We start from the raw sequence: 22,417 nt of genomic DNA on the forward strand, positions 1-22,417 counted from the left end.
TAATCCAATCAGCCAGACTCTTCACCGATACCTTCACATTATCTTAATGGCCAGGCAGTGCATAAAGACAAAAGGTGATAGTCTCAGTGCTCTGACCAATTTAACTTACAATAGAGAGCTGGACAGACAGGAACAGGCAGGTTTGTGACATCATTTACCTTAGATACAAACTTCACACTAATAAACTTTCTCAGTTTCTATGCTATTGTATTGGAAGCTCAATTATACCTTTAAAATAAAATTTGTAATCCTACAGTTCCCCCTTTGAGAGTTCTAAATAACTCTCACAAAATACAAATTTAAAGACTTAAAAGTTCATTCTTGTAACTTGTGATCGTTACAGGCACATAATGCGTGTTCTATGTTTGCTTTTCTGCAATTGCATGCTGACACAGAAACAAACATGCAAATTTAGGGTCCGTGAAGTTCTTAAGGGTAATAGTCTTTTCTGTTTGGAACTGTCATTTCTTTGTGAGGGGCGTGAGTCATTTGTTGAATGAAACACTTGATACTGTGGACGCATAGATAGTACGCTATTAGAAGAAATAACAGCAGAATTGCTATTTCCTTTATCCACAGCCAGGGTTTCCCAATCAAGTTTCCGAACCATGAAAAATTTACTTCAGTCATCTGGTGTAATTTTGCTGAAAGATCAAGAATGTCTTGTTGGATTTTGTTCAAGTTCTCTGTTGGATCCATTAAAACCCGGTGCAGCACTCAGGTCCGATGATGGTGCAGGCTCCTTCCGTTGCTAGAATGTAATCTAAGGCCACTCTGTTCTGTAAGATCATTATCTTGTGCGAAGCGAGAGTGTCTGTGATGTTACTGGTACGACAATCTTGATCATGTTGATGGATGACTGAAGGTTTCGTATGTGAGTCTCTGCGTTGTGTATTTTTTTCTTTTTCTTTTCTTTATCCTTTTGTGATAGTTGGCTCGGAAGAGGGTCAAGTTGTTTCTTGAGGTTTTCTTGTGGCTTCATACGCAGATGACGAGGTCAGTGCGTATGGGTCTCGGGAAGTCATCAGTGGTATCTGCACAGAGTAAGAAAGAAAACAAAAGACAGGAGAGCAGTATTTGTTCAAACACTAGGGTTGTAAACTTCCGAGTCTGCTAAGCAGTAGAGCAGTATTTGTTCAAACACTAGGGTTGTAAACTTTTTCTGGGTCTGCTATTGTCGTTCCATCTCTCCCTATTTCTTAATTCCTTTGACACCTAAAGAACAGTGAGGTAAGGATGGACTAGGATAGGGCCTATGAGGGAAGTCTTCACCCCAGGGTTAACCCCCGAAGCCTATTGCATTCGGTTCTTCCCGGGGCTCCTCACTGGTTCTGTGTCCTAACCTATCCCTGTTGGTGGGGGAACAACCTTACAGTGTGTACAATGAGTCCAGGTTTTCCTTCCCTGACACAATACTGCAGCGGCTGTAATCAACATCACTTGATGTGGCCCATGCCACTTTGGTTCTAATGGCTTATTTCTGAATGACTTTATCATGACCCATTGACCTGGGATGATTGTGTGTCCCCCTTCTGGTGAAGTCTGCCAACATGACTCAACTCTCCCTCTGGCACTCTGTACCGCCTTTGTTAGGTTTTCACAGTAAGCAATCAGGGCATCTGAGGTAATGTGTACATCAGCATTTCTAAGATCAATCACACCTGGCATCTGCATGGGGCGTCCAGTAATAATCTCATGAGGGCTCAGTCCTACTGTTCTGTTAGGTGATGCTCTCATACTACACAGTACTGCTGGCAACGCTTCAACCCATGGTACTCCTTCCTGATGCATTTTGCTTAGCCTGATTTTGATTGTTCTGTTTGCACGTTCAACCTGTCCTGATGCTTGTGGCCTATAGGGGCAGTGAAGGTTCCACTTAATCTGCAACATTCTAGACACTTCCTTGACTATCTGTCCTGTGAAGTGTGTACCTTGATCTGAGTCAATCCAATCTGGTAATCCCCATCTGGGAATGAAATCAGTGACAAGACATTTAGCAGTATGTGCAGCTGTAGCACGCCCTGTTGGATAAGCTTCTACCCATCTTGAGAACTTGTCTATTACTACCAAAACATCAGTTTTTCCCTTACAACGAGGCAATGATATGTAATCAACTTGCAGGTGACGAAATGGTCCTGGTGGAGCTGGGGTATGTGCTGCTGGTGTAGTGGCTGCTGGTATATCATTATTTTTCTGACATGTAACACACCTCTTGGCTGTTTCTGTGGCTACATTTCTGAATTTTGGATTCCACCACTGATTTGAGAACCTGTGATTCATCGTTGCTGGACCACTGTGACCTAAACTGTGTATTTGTTGAGCCAAATATGGCAGCAGTGATTCGGGAGCGACATACTTTCCCCCTTTGGTCCAGCAACCAGATGAATCCACTGTGGCTCCTTTGTCTAACCATGTCCATGCTTCATACAGAGGAACGTCTTTGTACAGGTCAATTATTGATTCAGGAGGCATAATTGTCTTCTGTGCTGCACTACCTGAACACACTTGTACAGTTGCATAGAAACAAGCCTGTTTAGCTGCCATATCAGCAAGAGCATTACCTTTAGCTTCCGTAGTATTAGTTGTGAGATGTGCTTTCACTTTGATCACTGCTAATTTCTTTGGAAGTTTCATGGAAAACATTAGATCTTTCACTAATTCAGCATGCTTAATGGGGGATCCAGCAGAAGTTAGAAACTGTCTGGTTTGCCAAATGACACCAAAATCATGAATTACCCCAAAAGCATATCTGGAATCTGTGTAGATATTAGCAACTGATCCTGAAGCTAGCGTGCATGCTCTTGTTAGGGCTACTAGTTCTGCAGCTTGAGCTGAAAAATGATCTGGAAGACGTCCTGAAGCTAACACTTCCGTGGTGGACGTTACTGCATAACCTGCTCGTCTGTTACCTTCAATTACTTGAGCTGAACCGTCAACAAACAACTCAAATTCTGAATTCTCTGTGGGAGTTTCTTTTATTTCACTCATAGGTGTATATGTAAGCGTAACACAATCGTGTGTCATTTCTCCTTCATCCTCTAACAAAACTTCAGTCATAGCAGACATCATACATGAGGACGGATTCGTGACAGGTGCACGCTGTAAGACAATATTCGGGGCTGTGAGAGTTGCTAACCAATTTCCCCAGCGAGAGGAAGTGACAGAAGTGACTTTTGCTTGATTCATTAATGCGGACACTGCGTGCGGACATCTTACGTTTACAGACTGTCCTAACACCATTCCTGATGAAGCCTGAAGCGCTAGATGCACTGCCTGTACTGCTCTGAGGCATGGGCCCATACCTTGAGCTACTATGTCAAGTTTACCAGAATAGTAATGAATTGGGCGTAAACTGCCCCCATGATCTTGCATTAGACATGCAGTCATGAAGCTTAAATGTTCATGGACATAAAGCACAAATGGTCTATCAGTTTGGGCAATTCCTAATGCTGGTGCTTGACATAGTGCTCTCTTCAAATCATTGAACGCTTTGAGGTGACATTCTTCCATACAAACAGTATCAGAATCTTTACCATGGCCTTTCAACAAGTCATAGAGCGGCTGTGCAATTGAGGCATAGTCTTCAATCCAAGGTCTACAGTAACCTGCTGTTCCTAAAAATGATCGGAGTGTTTTAATGGTAGTAGGCGGGGGTATGGCTTTGACTGAAGCCGCTCGATCCTGTGTAATGGATCTATTTCCTGCACCAATTGTTTGACCCAGAAATGTGACTTGCTTTTTAGCAATTTGAGCTTTGTGAAAGCTGCATTTGTGTCCTTTCTTATGCAAATAGTCCAACAATGATGCCAATTCAGTTTGATGTACCTCGTGATCTGTTGAGGAAATCAAAATATCATCGACATATTGGATCATAGTGGACTGTTTTACCGGACATTCTGGGTCACACAAATCACGTCTGACAGCCTGATGGTATATGGTTGGGGAGTTTTGAAATCCCTGTGGCAAACGTGTCCACTGGTATTGCTCATAGTCAACTGTGAAAGCTAACCATGGCTGGCTGTCAGAGTGCAACGGTACAGAAAAGAATCCATTAGACATATCAATTACTGAAAAAATCTTACTCTCTAATGGTATGCCATTACAAATTGTGGAAGGATCTGCCACTAGAGGGGTGATTTTATCAATATTTTTATTGGCTACTCTGTAGTCTATTGTAAGTCTCCATGTCCCATTGGATTTCTTGATGGGCCAAATGGGTGAGTTACAGGGACTGTTGGTTTTAACTAGCACTCCTTGCGTCAGCAACTTTTCTACAATAGGTTTGATCCCCTGTATAGCTTCCTTATTGATCGGATATTGTTTGGTGACCGGAGGTGGAGTCCCCGTCAATTTTATTGGTTCTACACCTGTCAACAAACCACAATCATCCTTGTCTTTAGCCCAAATTGGATGATTCTGTAAGAAAGCATACTCTGGAGGGATTACATTATTGGTAGAAACTTGTGCTGAGGAAATTTGAATGCTAGCAGATTCTGAGGACACGTCTAAAGTTAGATGTATTTGTCTCAGGAGATCCATGCCTAAAATTGCACCTGTATTTAATGGAGCACATAACAATTTTGTAGTCAGAGTTTTTGGGCCAAATTGTACATCTATGGGCGGGGTTTCATACAAATCAGAATCTTCACCTATTACGCCAGTTAAAGAAAATTTGGTTTTCTTGTACGGAATGTCTAAACCTTTAGCCAATTTTGTAGGAATTATGGTAATTTCTGCACCTGTATCAAGCAAAAAATCAATTTCTTTCTCTTGTATGCTACCTTTCACAAAAATTCTTGTGTCATTATGATGTATTACAGGGGTAAGGTAGCTACTCACAGCCCCAACAATTAGTTTTTTTCCTGGTCTTTTTGTGCTCTTAAAAGAGCCTGAACAAGCTGTCCTAAAGTTTCAGTGGACACTTGCGGAACTGCTTCCGGGTTGTAAGCAGGCTGAGAAGGAGCAGAATTATGCATAGCATTTCTTTTTGTATCTTGCAATTTCTTCCTACACTCTTTCTCCCAATGTCCTAATCTTCCACAATAGTGGCAGCTCCCTTCTTTTTTAGACCACCTGTTTTCTTGTTTTGCTGTGCTAAATGTAGCTGCTGCTGCTACTCTCACTTTGGTTTTAACATCAGCATCTCTTTCCCATGCAGCTAACCTGTCAACGTTACTTCTGAGAGTTCTGTTAGACCAAGTTAGATCTAGGAATGGCAAAGCTCTTCTGTATTCGGCTACAAGGCCATCTGACCAGATACGAATTAGTGGTCCTTTGTCATCGAGCACACTTTCGGAATCATCCACTATTCCACTGTAAGTTATGGCTGACTGACAAAACCGTTCAGTATATTCATTTACCGTTTCTTCTTTCTTTTGTACACAGCTAGTAACTCTAGACCAGTCTATTTTGGGTCCTAAGATAGTCTTTAGGATTTTCAAAACACCTTCTCTCATATCGCCTCTACTGGCATGTTGTAGTTCAGAAGTCACTGCAGATTCAAAACTGTTGAATTCAGAATCAGTTAAAATTTGTGACATTAACTGTGTGACTTCTGTTAACGACATGTCATATAGACGAATTTTGCTGATCAATGCCCTTCTAAATTCAGAAAACTGTTTACGTGGTGAGGGTAAACTCTCAGAGAGTCGTTCTATATCCTTAGGTCCAAGGGCTTTTGCGACAGTTTGTATTCGGACTACAGAAGGGTGGGTAGAAACACTTTCATTTTCCTCAATTCCCTGTGATCTTTTTCTAGCTCCACACACATAAACTGAATTAACAGGCTTATCAGTGACTGATTGGACGGCTACATCTGTTTCAAAGAACGTTCGTAAATCAGGGTAAATGTTATCAGGCTGACTTACTTCTTCCCCATCAGTTTTTTCTGCATCTTTGTTGCGGTTCAATTTCTTGGTTAAAGAGGAAACTTTAGCCCGGAGCTCATTAATCTGTTTCTCTAGCTCTGAGTTGCGTTTAGACTGTTCTGTAGCTAGTGCTAAACCAAATTCTCTATGGCAACATATTATGCCTTTCACATTGTTCTTGCGAATACTTGCTCCTAGTACTTTTTTACACTCATCTACCGACCAAGTTTTGTCTGGATGAATCTCATATTTCTGCGTTAGTTCTTTTCTAACTTTCTCAGTGACTATTAGGTTCATTTGTTCTCCTAACAGTGTTTTAAATTCACTATCTGACCACAAAGGAGTCGCAAGACCAAATTTTTCAGTTGTTGGAACCAGCCTAGCATTCGTTCTAACCATTTTGTGGATTTCTTTATCACACAATCAAAAACACTAAAACTTCTCTGATCAAAAGAGTCTACACTTATGTCACAGATCAAACTGTTGATAAACCTTCCTTGTTACCAACACATCACATTTAACTTCCCTGCCAGAAACAGAGGATGAAACACAAAATATTAGCACGTTACGCTAATCTTCCCTGAAAGAAACGGAAAGGATCTTTCACCTTCCTAACTTTTTAGAGGATAAAACAAAATTACTAGCATGTATTGCTAACTCTTCCCTGCCTGAAACAGAGGATCAAACTTTCCTCTCTAAAAGAAAAACTTTTAAAAGGGTAGCCAAAATAAATAGCCTGTAAGACTACCTCTTCTCTGCTTGCACAGAGGCTAACAATATTTTAACTTGAATGCTAAAATCTTCCCTGTCTGCACAGAGGATACCAACAACTTCCCTGACAATTCAGAGGATCAAACTCTCTTCTCTAAAATAATTTTTTTTTTTAGAGGGTAACACCACAAGGTAACAAACAACAAAACAAATAATTAGCAAAATAATACTAATCTTCCCTGCCTGACACAGAGGATATCTTTTTAACATGTGATGTTAAAAACGTCCCTGCCTGAACAGAGGATATATTTTCATCTTTAAAAGACAACTTTTAAAGGATAACTTTGGGTAATCAAACACTACAGCTGTCTGATAACTCTTTCTCTGACGGCACAGAGGATAATTTTTACTGGTTTTTCAACGGTTCTTTGAATGGAGTGAAACTCACCAAATTATTGTTGTATGGAAAAAATTCCGTCTGGAAACTCAGTCAGAGATCTTTGTTGAGCTTGGTTCTGGAACTCAGTCAGCTTTGTTGAGATCTTTCTGGATTCAAAAGATTCAGTCTGGAACTGGAAAGTAAGATCTTTGTTGAGATCTTTGAGCTTTGAAGTTTCAAAAGTTCATTCTTTGTTGAGTTTCAGTTTCTCCATCCGGGTCACGGCACCATCTGTTGTGAACTTCTTCTTCTCAAGTGTAGAAAAGATAGAGTTGCAGACCAGGAGATTGTTGAGGTATAAGTTCTTTATTTCGTCGCTGTAGTCATCTCAATCAAGTCTAACTAAGGCAGTATACATTTAGTTCATATACCCTTTCAGGAGGAGGAGTTACATAAAGGTGGAAACAAAAGCATGCAAATGAGGCATCTGGGTTAAGGATGTGCCCTAGACTGAGAGTGTTACCAATCCTAATCCAATCAGCATAACAGTGTAATGTAAATATCCTAATCCAATCAGCCAGACTCTTCACCGATACCTTCACATTATCTTAATGGCCAGGCAGTGCATAAAGACAAAAGGTGATAGTCTCAGTGCTCTGACCAATTTAACTTACAATAGAGAGCTGGACAGACAGGAACAGGCAGGTTTGTGACATCATTTACCTTAGATACAAACTTCACACTAATAAACTTTCTCAGTTTCTATGCTATTGTATTGGAAGCTCAATTATACCTTTAAAATAAAATTTGTAATCCTACACCTTCTAAAGAGATTAATTGTGAACAAATATGTATTTTATTTTAACAAATCATTTTTTTTGCAGTTTGTACAAAAAACATGCTTTGTTATAAAAAATATAACATAATATTAATAAAATATATAAAAACATTAGTATAATGACAATATAAATGAATTTAGTATAAGTTGTCTAGATCATCACATGGAATAGTTTTCTCACACAGCATATATGTGTGTTTTATAAATAAAAGTATATATTAGCTTTTATATTTTACGAAAGGGGTTTTTCACAAGGAGAAGGAGTAGGAGGGGGAGGGTTGTTCATATTTGGGAGTCCTGGTCATCAAAAAATTAAAAAAAAACCTGTTTTAACATACAATTTATACAAAAGTCCATTCGGCCTCTGTCTCATGAATAAATCCCACTGACTCCACCACTGTACTGTTTTGTTGTTTTGTAAGGGTGAATTTGCTCAAAAGAAGATAACATTAAGTTCTGTATAATATATATATATATAAAAGACCTTTTTCCCAGTCAAACCCGTACCATTATCCCTCCTCCACCAAAGTTTACAGCACAATGCAGTCAGGGAGGTAATGTTCTCCTGGCATCTGTCAAACCCAGACTCACTCATCAGACTGTCAAACAGGGAAGCTTGATTCGTCACTCCAAAGAACATGTTTCCACTGCTTCAGAGTCCAGTGCCAGCGTGCTTTACACAATCTGATGCTTGGCATTGCACTTAGTGATGTGAGGCTTGCATGAACCTGCTCAGTCATGGAAACCCACTCCATGAAGCTCCCGTCGCACAGTTCTCTGCTGATATTAAAGCCAGTGGAAGTTTGAAACTCTTCAGCTATTGAATCAGCTGAGTGTTGGCGACTTTTATGCATCAACGCTTTAGCACTCGGTGACCCCGCTTCTGTGACTGAGTTGCTGCTGTTCCTGTAACGGCAAAAAAACACAGAAGCAAAGATGCAAGTGAAGAATGTTTATTCTCAGTCCACGGTCAGATAACATACAACAATACTACTGGTGACGCAGGGACAAGATGGTCAGGAGTCCGGTGAATAGTGACGATGTGAAGTGAAGATCCAGGTGAGGTGATGTAATCCACGGCCGGTGATAATCCAAGTGAACACGAGCTTAAACGCCGACAGGAGGGACAAACACACACGAGGGACTTCATACAACGATCTGACAATGAGAGGAGAAAACGGTGAGCAATATATATGTGTGTGAATGAGCTGCAGCTGAGGAGTAGATGATGATCAGCTGGATCGCTGATCAGCTGAATGAAGTGGTAACGCCCACTCACACACACCCACACGGATAACAACAGAAACACGAGACAAGAAGGAATCAGTGAATTCATAAACCGTGACAGTTCCTAAACGCTTCCACTTTCCAATAATACCACTTACGGTTGACCCTGGAATATCTAGCAGGGAAGAAATTTCACGAACTGACTTGTTGCAAAGGTGCCGTACACTGTTAGACTTTTCAAGGGTTTTGTATTTCAGTATTTCAGTTTTACAGTAATTACATGCTACTGTAATTGTGTAATACAGTGCATTACTGTAAAAAATCAAGCTAATCAGTACACTACTGTAATTATTTTTATTTGTACTAAATATAAATTAGATTTCATAATTTTGATATAGAATTAATTTTTATTTTTATCCTACATAAGTACTACTGACATTCAAATCAATTAGACAAAATTATTACAAAATACCCTTTTTTATTTAAAACATATCATATACATCACAAAATAAACAGTCTGCCAATGCTGGAAATTACGTGTTACATTTTTACACATTAATGGGTGAGTTTAGGGTTTTGTGTTAATTTTAACAAAGTAAATATGTCAGAAAGGTTAGCACAAAGATGTGTAAACGTTAAATTAACACATTATGTGCTGTCCATCACTGCACAGATTGTTAAAAAAAAGTACATAAAATCCTAAAAAAAACGTTAGCATTTGACAAAATGATTGTAGAGGCACTGGTTGTTTAGCTTATACAATTATTATAATGAAATAGCACACATTACATACATAAAACTGCAGAATATAAATACATTAAGCAGTCAAAAAGGAGATGTCCAACACAGGGCAAAACACAGTTCTTTTCACAATACATGACACATAACCCCACCTTTAAAATAATTATTTCTAAAGATTTGTTGGATTCATGTACACTGGTGGCCAAAAAAAGTATTTAAGTGTCCTAATGTTTTTGAAAGAAGTCTCTTTGATGCTCAAGAAAGATTTCTTATTATTATCAATGTCTGACTGTCTACTCCTCCATCTTTTCCATAGCATAGGAGTAAAAGTCATCATCAAAATATTCTTTAAAAAGCCAACACAATGTTTTTGTCCACCTTTGTGAATAAATGAACTTCTCCAAAGATTGGTTCCTGTTCAGAACTTGACTGAAAACATCAGAATGTTCCCTGGTCTGTATGCGTGTCCACAAACACAAATGTACTCAGTCCTTCAGAGGAGATCCCGGTTCCAACACTCGCTGATACTAGGACCTTCCTGGTCAGGTGGGACTGCAATGGTCGAGTCTTCTGCCTAATAAAATATCAAAATAATGTAAATATATATAAACTTGAGTTGTTAAAATGCTAGATTTTCTATGAATGAATTAGTGATAGTTTTACTGCAATGCTTACCTGGATACATTTAATCTGGTGAGACTGAACATAAAAAGTGGTCCATCTTCTGATTGGTTAATTTGCTGTGTAATAAATATAATGTTAGACGTGATGCAAAGGTCACTTAGCCTATTTGATATAAAGTTAGCCAATTTTATAGAGATTTTATAAGATATTGTATGCCACCTGCACAAGTGGCTCCAAAGCACTTATCAATTAATAATTCTTATCATTTTAGCAAACTTAAAAATATATTAAAAAAAATATATGATTTCAGTTACAGTTTAGGTTTACCTCAGGAATCTTGCTAGACGTCACTGGCGCGAATTGCCGTTTTGTTGCAGTTGCCTTTTTAAACACATACAATATTGCAGTAAATATCAAATTCCATAAAAAAAAACCATATATATATAATATGTTATAGTTAGCAAATTAATGCTAAAACTAGAAAGGTGGCCGCTGCAAGGTTATTTTCTCAACAGTAGGCCAACACTACAACCAAGACAGGATTTCACATTAGTTAAGTTAATGTTAATGTAGACTAAGCGTTGCTCCTTGGCGTATTTTAACAATACAATTCAGTAATCTAACAAAGTCTGTAAAATGAAACGATAGCGCAGTTTACCGTGGTAAAGTTCGTTACTGCCATGTTGACGAGTATAATGTTAAACTAGGGTGCACAAACCAACACACACAAAATGTTTTTTACCTTGCTTTCTGGTCTCTCTCTCGGTGAAGTGAATTCCGTCTCTTCCCCGTGCCAGATACGAACGGCGCGGTCCAACAAAAGACAGTCAGAACCCAGTGATATTAGGCTACACTGGATGGTCCAGCGCGACACGACAAATCCCAGACAGTGTATAGCGATGCGCTGTTATATTTCTGACGTACGGTACTCCGAGTCCAAGCGCTTGCGCTATTTCTGACAATTAAGGGACAAACAGGTTTGCATTTTGCAGTAATGGTCCGGTCGCTTCAATGTGTCCAATATAGAAAGCCTCTGACTAGACACGCGGTGTAAGGCAAAAATTTGGAAATAAAAAGCACGATGGAATGGTGCCAGTCAGAGAGACCGTTACGTTAAATACAGTAGCTATACTGCAAATTTAAAAAATACAGTAAGTCTCTGTATGTGGTGTTTGTCGTCACAGAAAATTCCCATGATGCAATGGAAATCACAGTTATTTACTGTAAAGAGAAATAGCAGTATAATACTGGGTGATTTAAAGTAAATAACTGTAGAAATTACAGAAAAGTCTAACAGTGTAGGGAGGGCTATGTTTTTGATAATGGCAGTCTGGGCTTTGAGGCTGTTTATGCTTTAGTTTGGAGCTGGATATCCATCTAAGACTGTATGTACGTGTATGTGTGTGTATGAGGGTGTCGAACTGAGCTTGAGTGGTCTGGGTTATCTCTTTGCGGGGGGCTGAGAGGGGACCACTGTAGGTGGACATTTTTGTTTGTGTGTCTGAGAAATTTGCCTTTGTTCTGGTTATTTATTTAAGGGTGTGGGTGCTGTGAATGTTTCAAGCTTGTAAGGGCTCTAAGGGCATGGTGTGTGTGTGTGTGTGTGTGTGTGTGTGTGTGTGTGTGTGTGTGTGTGTGTGTGTGTGTGTGTGTGTGTCTGTGTGTGTGCGTGTGTGTGTGTGGAAAAGAAAGAGTAGCACTGGTTGATATTTTTGAGTGTGCTGTTGTGGAGAACACTTGTGGAAAGCTATCACTCATTTGAATGAGCAAGAGTGTGTATGCTTTTACAACGCAAATCATCTCTGTAATTATAAAATGCAAATTTGGTTGTATCTTAGTGCTGTCTTTGTCTCTGAAGGGGCCATCAAGGATGTAAAACATGTCTGTTTACATTGTGTAACGACTGTTAGATTATTATACGAAACATTACACGCTTAGCATTAGCTAACACATACCTGTTATACTGCTTTCAAAGTAGACGTCTACGGTGTGTTCAAGTGCAGCCTTTTCCCCCGACGCAGGCGACGCGAGGCGACAACACAGTCAGCTTTCATCAGCGCTAGTTCTTTGGCGTCATTTGGTGTGTCCCGGGCTTAAGGGTAAGACTGCAAGTTCACACTGATTTATACTTCGTTTGTAGTTTTTTATTCTGAAAAGGAAAAACATGAGAGGTTTTAGCAACAATTTTCGCTCTTCGCATCACAAAACAACACTATTGTACCTACATTGAGGAGGGTGACCCACACCATACAAAATTAAAACACTTTTTATAAAAACAATTATGGGTAATCATCTCATGTGTACTCCATTCAGACACGACTCTCCATTCAACGACACAAAATTAGGACCAAACTACTGAATGAACCTTTAAAATAGGGAGCAGTAGTTGAATGTTAATCTTTCAAATATGTTTAAAAATAGTGGCAAACAAGCAACTGCCATCGAGGTGAATGGATATGCAAATATATGCTAATTCTGTGACAAAAGTATATATGGCAGAGCTTTTGGCCTTTGACCTGCGGCAATATAAGTCTGTTGTGTGCTGTTAAAACAGGAATATAATTATGAAGCTCAAGCTCTGTTGTGGTTGTGTGTTTTTTAGTGCAAGATTCGTCTTTATCTCATGTCCATTCAAACACTGAATCATCTTCTCTCAACCATTTTATCAACTCCTCCTGCCAATCGTTCCTACACCTCTCATGTCTTCTCCTCCGTCCTTCACTCCTCTCCTCTGGTGGACACTTATGAGACAGGCGTGACTGCACATCCACACTGCCTTTTAGAGTTTCGTTACCCAGAATGCTGCAGCTGTGTCATTTGCATGGCAGGGTTTGGACCTCTCACTGGAGAAAGAGTGTGTGGCTTTGAATTATTCATTTAGGAGACACAGAGATGAAGAAGAAAATTGTCGTCCTCTTTTTTTTTTCTGTCTCCCTGTCTGTCTATTTCTGCTCTCATGAATTTGTCAACCCCCTTTAAATCACGTTGTGATGCTATGGCCGCTTGTTCAATGGTGTTTGAAGTACTCTATTTGTTTAAGCACTCATTGTCAGGGGATGATGGATACGTATTTAGAGTGACTGCAGACAGGCTTGGTCTCAGTGCTACTGACATTCTTCTGTTTTCTGTTGTTTTCAGTGTCACCATCTGTTCCCCCACTGGACTTTAGAGATGTATCCGGAAAAAAGAGTTCAAACCATGAGATCTAATAGCAAATTTCAGCCTAGTCCAAATGAACAGCACATCGCAAACAACCATGATTTACAATTTCACATCTGTACAGTATTAGTGGTGCTTGCCACAGCATTTATATTGCTTATACTTTGAACAAACACCTAACCCTTGTAAAAAGAAAAACTTTGCAGATTTTTAACCCGATTTGTATTGTTACAATGTCGTTAGTATATGTATATGAACAATGTTTACCCTTTCTCTGTGTTACATGGACTTAGAAATTCACGTTTATTTGTCAGCAAATATGGTAAAAATGATGGTAAAATTGAACATTACGGCAACAGCTTTCTTACCAGTGGCGGCTGCCGGTCTTTCAAAGAGTATTAATGAATGAATGAACAAACGATCTAATAAAAAGATACTGAACTCGACGGACGAAATGTGGGAATTAGGTTAAACTGAAACAAGGAATGTGGTGTATAATTGTGTGAAATGTATGATGAAAATTGGTTAGCAATTTCACCAAGCAAATACCAAGAAATAGGTTGCAGCAGTTTGTCTTTCGAATACACTTGCAAAATCCGCGATGAGACTGAGCTCGAATAGCTTCAGCGTCAGCGACTTTTTATAGTACAAAATCGCTGTCAATCAAAAGGAGATGCAGTCTTTCGACAGACCCTCCAATCATCAGGCAGAAGCCCGGAGTCCAGGCCATAATCGCAGATTTATCCAATGACCATCTAGTTTCGAACCACTGAAAAAAACTGTTCAAAGCCCCATTGAAGTCAATGGACGCTCGGCTTCAACGGGGAAGTGCACTGTGACGCTAAGGGAATGAATGAGAAGGAAATCGAGTCTACTATTTGTAGCTGATTCTGAACGAACTCGTCTTCGATATGAACGACATTTTTAGTCAATATAATGTTAACACAATACTACATTTTTGACCATTAATTTTTTAACATTATAGTGGAAGCCGAGCTTCCCTTGCAGTCTTAAAGAAATCCCCACTGTTTCTTACCAGTATGTGACTAGGTTTTTCTGACTAAACACAATCCGGCGCGGCATTCTCTCCGTATTTCCGATTCTTTGCAGCTTTTATCCACTGCCTACAACGCACTGGATCATTCACTTGAAACTGAAAGTAACTCACTCCCGCTAAACTTCTACTCTTTGAACTCTTGCACCCGGGAACAAAACATGTCGACACCATAATGGCCAAAAGTTTGCAAAGAAGTATTTCCTACTAAAGCAATGCGGTATTTGATTAAATTATTAAAAATTATATTAAATACAATTAGCTGAACTTTAGAGCGCTTTTTTGACCCACTTAAGTAGTACATCTTTGTAATTTCATAATTCTATTGTCTTTGAAATATAGTTAAATGACCTTACAAGCATTTATGGTAAACTAAAATATACTTTAATGTAATTTCTATTGAAACTTGTATGCCATGTATTTACATATATATTTTTTGTATAATTATTAAATTTGTATGATGAAGTTGCAATTTAGCACATGTAAAATACACACTAAAATAAGTGTACTTATTTGTTATTTTTAAGTTTACTAACCATATGCTTTTAAGACTTAAAGTACAGTACAAGTTCACATGCAGAACAATTAAACACTTCTTAACAAGGGAAGTATATTTTAGCATATAATATAACCCCTTAATTGCTTATAACTCAAATCCAATGACTTATTATTGTGGAGAGAAATAGTTACTTTTTTAAATGGAAAAATAAAATTAATGTCAGCAATTTAAAGCTCTGCACTGAATTATGTATGATTTATACTACATTTGTGCTGCATTTTGTTGCATTTTCACTCAATAAATCCATCACAATGAGTTGTGGACATGTAGCAATATAAAATGCACTGACATGTTTATTTTCCTTTGTCTAGAAATCGTTTTCTCTGGTGATCGAGGCTCTGGATCATGACAATGAAACATCAGAGGCAGGTATGATGATACGTGTGTGTGTGTCTGTGTGTGTGTGAGACTTAAAAAATAAAATCCATGGATCAAATGTGTCCTCACAGAAACGATTTGTAGCAATATAATAGCACAGAGAACGAAAGAATAAAAAGGAGGACATCAGACAGCCAATCCGTGTTTACCCCTCATGCTGTCTTCTGGGTATTACAAGAGAACGGAGTAATGCACAGGGTCAGTCTCCATGACTCTTTCATTTCCTGTGTTGCTTTCTGATTGTTTCTCCTTATAATTGAAGAAAAGCTCCATGACTGAAAATTTGTTGCTGGATTTTGCAGACACACACACACACACACACACACACACACACACACACACACACACACACACACACACACACACACACACACACACACACACACACACACACACACACACACACACACACACACACACACACACACACACACACACACGGATTATGTCCTTTAATGAATAAATTAGACACATATGCACGCTTCAGACAATGCTGAGATACATTTTAATCATTTGGATATTGCCGCTTTATTTTCATAAATAACTCGACTTAATTTGTAAGAAAAACATGCATGCACATCTACTCTCCTTTTTCTCCTTCTGGTGCACATTCTGTTTTTTTCTGGCACTCTTTTTCTCATTTATTATCATTTTCTTTTCTTTTCTTTTGATTTTCTTCTAAATCTCTCTCTATTTCTCTCCTCTCTCTTAATTTATCTCTCTCACTGCCCTCCAGCTCCTGACATATCTTTTCATTTACTTTACCCATCCCTTCTTTCGTTCATTGGATTTACAGCTTGTCTCTGGTGAGGTGAGGCTTAGGGTGGGCTGATCCAGGAGTCTAAATGACGCGAGGTTAGAATTGTAGAGCCGTTTTTCCTGCCTGCTCTGGATTATTATACAACCATATGGTATCTGAGTGTCATATAGCTTTAACAGTCTTCAGCAAAGTCCGTCCTGACCCATTATGTCTTTGAAAAAAGACTTTGTGTGAGAAAAGGAGAGAGGGAGAGGCAAGGACAAAAGTGTTGTTCAGTTTTCCATTTATTTTATCGTCTTCTATCCAGCGTGGTGCGCCATTCAGAATTGAATGAAGAACTAATTTAAATTGCAGATCAATTTTCCTGAATTTTAACAGCATACATTATGGAAAATTGAAATTTGATTTTTTTATGCAAGGAAGTATATTTGAATTTTTAAATATGTTTAATTAGTTGTGAAGCAAAAATATCAGCCAATGCATTGAGTTAATTGACTATGTTAAATGTCTTTGAATTGCAATTCAGTAAATTCCTTCCCACTACAATCCCCCCTCCTGTAACTAGTACTAATGAAAATGTAATTCCTGATATCAGAAATAGGCATATTTTATATTAATATTAATAATTCACATTTTAAATAGTATAAATGTAATTTTTGATATCAAAAATGCATCCTAGGAATAAATAAAAGCAAAAATGGCTTCCCATAGCATGTCACTGTGTTTTAAATGATAAAAGCAATACTTGATACTTGGTGGTTATTATTTACTGAGGGATGTGCATCCATATTGAACAGTATGTCCAGTCAATCAACATTTTAAATGCAATATAGCCTAGAAATCAATAGTCTTCCTTTATTGCAGAGTTGTAACTAAACTGACTTGGGAAACTAGATAATCATTGTCTTGTTTTAAAAGTATGTGCACCTATAATAAGGAGTGCCATCACGCCCATATTGTACTGGTCCCCACAGATGTTTTGCTGGAAAGTGCGCGTTTCATTTCGTGCACGCGCATATGAACTCTTGTTAATGCGTGGCACGGTTATCTTTTCCGAGCTGCAGTTTATAAACAAACACCGTTGCCCTTTGTCGTTTATCAAACGTAATAGATAGTTGTATTTTACTCTTACTTTTTTTGTCAGGCACAAAGTCACAGAACACAGCCCTGGAAGTGGCCGGCATTAGCAAGCAAGACACAGAAAGACCAAAAGATGCACTGCCAGCTGGGTTAGACAGACTAGAGAGAGATGCACATCAACTTAACTTTGTTGTTATTTGCTGACTTCAAACTTGGAGAGGAGAGAACACAAGTCTACCTGATTGCTGTTCCCGCAATTCACTCTCATGGTGTTTTTTTCTCTCTTTTAAACTTTGATTGACGCGCTTTGACACGAGGTGGAGGCGGGGCCTTGAGTGATTTGCGGGGCCCTAAGCAACTTGCGTAGTTGTCCGTATAGGGCTGATTGGCTCTGGACGGGATCAATGCAATTCAAATTCACACTCATGAATAGGGTTGGGTAACGTTTGAATTTCAGCGATTCCGATTCTGCTCATCGAATCGATGAAGACTATTCGTACCGATTCTCAGTTTCGATTACAGTTAGGTAAAAAGGGTCATATTTAGATATCAAACATTTATTTTGAAGGAATTAATTGACATTTCATTCAGTAACATTAGGCAGTTTTGATTTATATGCTGTTTAAAGTTTGATTATTGTGTTATTTTACATGTGTGTCAGCAATGCTTTTAACGCTTGTTCCTGCTTCTTCTTTGCCTGTGTTTTGATCTGGAGATTCTGCACTCTTTCAGAAGATGTGTAATAGCGCCCCCTACCATATAACAGTGAAAACATGGATTGCTGGAAAATTCCATCAATGGCGGGAAAGCGTTGTCATAAATGACGGAAAATGCTGTAAATGTCGGGGAAAGGGTTAAAGTCACAAAAGTTTTTTAGTTTCTTTTTCTTTTGTTGTTTGATTATTGTTAATGACAGACAGATGGCAGCAGGAATATTAGGCTGTTGTCACTTTAAGACCGAATGCATGGATCCAACATACTGTTACACATGCATTTTCTTTCTCAACTGATTACGTTCACTTAAGACAAAAACGATTGTGTTTACATGAATATTAAGGCATACATTTCTGTGTATTTTTCCATTCGTGCGCAAGAAGACGTGAAAAAGAACACTATATGAGAGATGGCTTTTTGTGTGCGCACAGAAAATGAATTTCTAGTTTTCTCAATTTCACGTCTTCTTGCGCTTGAATAGTCACATTAAGGGTGCCTTCACACCTATAGTTCGGTTCATTTGCTCCGGACTAAGGGCGAAAAATCATACTTTGTATCATTTTCAGGCGTTTTGGTTCCTTTTCCCATCACACTGATTGCTCTGGTCTGAATCAGTTGATGAGTTGATGAAACGAACCAAAATGCAGTCACGCGACAACATCCTCATCACTCGTTGGCCAGATGTGTCTTGAACATATATCCACAACTGCACTTAAATTGGTCAGAATTAACTTGCGGGAAAATTCCAACAGAACTCCCGGAAGTAAACAAAGAAGAAAATCCGGCAGACATGCGGAGAATTCCCTCACAATGCATGTTCAGAATCAGCACAAGCTTTATCCTTTCGCTAATCGCCCCATAAACAACAAAGTCTAGACGCGATATAAATAAGAAATTCACTGTGCAGTGCGGCAACTTCAGCGTTTGTGATGAGATTTTAGTGAGAGTGCAGAACGCAGTAAGTCAGTCATGGCTTAAAGGGAGCGCTATTGACAATCTAAATAATAATTTTGTTTGACTACGGCAGCTGGTTTAGTCCGAAAAATGCGCAGTTTTTTGGCAGTTGGGTCTGTTGGAGGTCGGATCACGTTCTCACCACAAACTAACCGCTCCAGAGTTTGCTTGAAAGAGTACAGAGACCACCTCTTCGAGGAGGTCTCGGTACGCTTATTTGGTCCACTTTTGCTACTTTCACCTAAAATACACACACAGGAATTGTTAAGCAGAATCAAAATGCGTGTATCTTATTGAATTCACGGTTCTTGGAGATTTGGAACCGGTTCTCGACATTTATATTCATATTCCTACTGATAAATTGAAGGGGAGCAATTTTTATATATGACCCTCTCTTATTATTGAACCATCCTCTAAATCCAAATTTATTCCTCTCTTATGGTTTTGATGGATGTTGTGTGATCGTTATCTTACATTGCTGAGTGAGAAATCAGACTTATGTTCATGTAAATTTATGTGCCTGAACATGTCAGAGATAAACTGTGCTCAAGGTTTTCTGCATGAGTGCAGCTCTGCTTTAGTCATTTACATCTCTAATGGATCGTAGTAGAATGATGTTAAAATGGACAACAACACTAATTACTGACTGTGCTTACACTGCAGTCCATTAACAGAAGAGGACGAGACCCTCATGTCCAGATTTCTGTGTGTGAAATTGTGTTTTAAGGGTCCAAATATTTTTTGGGGACACTGTATGTGGTTGATATGTTTATTTTGATTAAGTGCGTCGAGTTGCAATGATAACTTATCTATGTTTGAACACCTTTGCTCTTCCCTGTTTTCATTGCTTTGTTTTAAAGCCCAGATGATCTCATCTGTTAGGCAAATTTTCTTTCTTTATCTTTCTTTTTAGAGCACTTTGTGGGAGATAATGCACTATGCAACAGTATTCGAGATTAGGTAGGCTAACAGTCAATACAGTCACAGGGAAAACCTCTGGTATACCAAGTACAAAAAGGAGAGACAAATTAACAAATCTTATGACTTATCAACACAAGTTAATCTCTATAAACAGAATTTGTTGTATTAATGAAGTTGAAAGATTAGACACAACATTCAAGATCGGTATCACATTAGTCTAGTTTGGAGTTAGTGAGAAAAAAAAAAGGTATTGATACTTTTATTCAGCAAGGATGTATTAAACGTATAAGAAACGTAAACGCTGTTTCAAATAAATGCTGTTCTTTTGAACTTTTCTATTATTTAAAGAACCCTGAAAAACATGTAGCTGCAAAACTGTTTTCAACATTGATAATAAGAAAAGTTTCTTAGGCAAATCAGCATATTAGAGTATTAGAAAAAATGACATATTATTGTATAGAATATTGTATAGAATTATTGTATAGAATCCTGGACAGTCCAAAGTTTCAATGTGTAATATTTCTGAGGATCTACTGACAGAAATGCAATATAAGATCCATAACTATGTTTTCAGTGGTGTATAAAGACCTTGCATAATGAATCGTTATGTTTTTATTAACTTAGAATGAGACATTTGTATCTCCATAACCGCGTGCGCACCCTTCTATGGAGGTCGACATATTGTGTCGTCATGTTTCTAGCGTAGCCGACAGCGAACACACAGCGCTACAGAGCGCGTTTCCTCACTACCTTGTAAAACAACGTTTTCAGTGGTGTATAAAGACCTTAATGAACCGTTATATTTGTATTACCTTAGAATGAGCGATTTCTATCTACACACACTGCGGGTTACCTTACATTGAAATGCGCCGACATGTTTCTATAGTGGCCCTTAACGGACAAACGCGTTTCGTTACTATGTTGCTCTTCGTGCAAGGAAGCAAGCTTAGTTCAGTGAATAAAACACTGACACAATGATGAACAAGTAACAATAATATTCGCAATAACATATAGTTTTACTGAATAATTAATAATTAATTAATATTAATAATTAATATTTATCCTTGTAAAGAAACCTTAACTTGCTACTTTCTGCTGTCTCAGACGATGACATATTTTCCTGTCAGCCACCGTAACTTTTGTTTGTTGCAATTCGTAACCTCACCACTAGATGCCGCTAAAATCACACACTGCACCTTTAAGGTCCTGTCTCACTCTTGCTGGAGCAGGTTTTTCCATGGAAAAAATGAACATGAGAAAAGATGTTTAGTTTTTATTTTACTCTTTCTCTCTGTCGCCCCCCTCAGGTCGGGAGGAATTAATAGAGCGAGTGCTGCTTTCCTCTATGCTGAACCCAGGTGAGAAGTGGCAGTCGTTCCCTCATCACGGTCACACGTTTAATCTGGAATACCGCCTGCGATTCCGCTGTGATGCCAATTACTACGGCCCACTCTGCAACAAACTCTGTCGAGCACGAGATGACTTTTTCGGACATTTTGACTGCGATCTTTACGGGATTAAGGTGTGTAAGGAGGGCTGGACTGGACCAGAGTGCCGACAGGGTGAGTGGGTCCAGCACATTGTCATACGAAACTGTTAACAGCTGTATCATACTAAACTAGGGTTGTAACAATATATCGTGTCACAATATATTACAATACAAAAGTGCATCAATGTATTGTGAATAGTGACAATATGTATTGTGTATAGTTCACCCAAAATGAAAATTTCAGTTTTAGTGTCAGTATTAAACTACTATATATAATGTTGAATTGAATGTATAATAATGCAATGGGGGAATATTTGTGGGTTCTGACTTCTGATAATGCCAAATGTCTTATGTTACCAGTAAAAAGTAGCCTATGTTATTTTAAATACATCTTGTCAGTGACGAAGTGTAAGCATATTCGCCTAAAATAATTGTGTATTTTCAGCTTCAGACTCATCAATATTTTTATTCTAGTGTCTCTATTGTCCTGTGTATTGGGTTACGAGCACCAAGTCCAAGCCTATTCATTTACACCCCCAATGTAATACCAAATTTACCATTTTAATAAACAGTACAGTTTTTGTTAACCTTTTACCAAATGTTTTGGAGTATCGCAATAATATCGTAATGTGATTTCAGTATCGTGATATGTATCGAATGTGGGTGTATCTGGTCACGGATGTATCGTGACATGAATGTATCGTTACACCCCCATACTAAAATGATGGCGATATCCATGGACTTAGCTAACCTAGCTAAAATTAAGCTAGCATAAGTTTATTGCACATAACCCGTATTAGACTTTAGCTACAGGATTATTTATTCAGATGTTTTTCCAACACACCACAGAGGCCAAATCGTATTCCAGCAGAAAATGACTTGAGAGAGAGAGAAATGTCCACATCCTAATGGTTTGTGATCAGGAAGAGCCCATATTACCACATTAGCCAAAGCCAAAACAC

General features: G+C 38.5%; 1 protein-coding gene and 1 long non-coding RNA gene across 3 annotated transcripts in view; one reads left to right on the forward strand and one right to left on the reverse strand.

Moving 5' to 3' along the window:
* Positions 1–22,417, forward strand: part of LOC143700863 (uncharacterized) — a 68,875-nt gene that overhangs the window by 28,577 nt on the left and 17,881 nt on the right. For both annotated transcript variants that reach the window (XM_077194591.1, XM_077194592.1), the window contains exons 3-4: positions 15,471–15,528; positions 21,274–21,528. In XM_077194591.1, the coding sequence (XP_077050706.1) occupies positions 15,471–15,528; positions 21,274–21,528 (313 nt within the window). The remainder of the gene's footprint in view (positions 1–15,470; positions 15,529–21,273; positions 21,529–22,417) is intronic.
* Positions 10,282–11,686, reverse strand: LOC143700864 (uncharacterized). Its single transcript, XR_013189659.1, has 4 exons — positions 11,130–11,686; positions 10,715–10,768; positions 10,439–10,503; positions 10,282–10,337 (listed from the first exon to the last, which is right to left on the reverse strand). It is a non-coding gene; the product is annotated as an uncharacterized LOC143700864 (long non-coding RNA).

This window comes from Siphateles boraxobius, unplaced genomic scaffold, assembly GCF_051911475.1.
Source record: "Siphateles boraxobius isolate OS27281-9 unplaced genomic scaffold, OSU_SipBor_1 32, whole genome shotgun sequence".
NCBI lineage: Eukaryota > Metazoa > Chordata > Actinopteri > Cypriniformes > Leuciscidae > Siphateles > Siphateles boraxobius.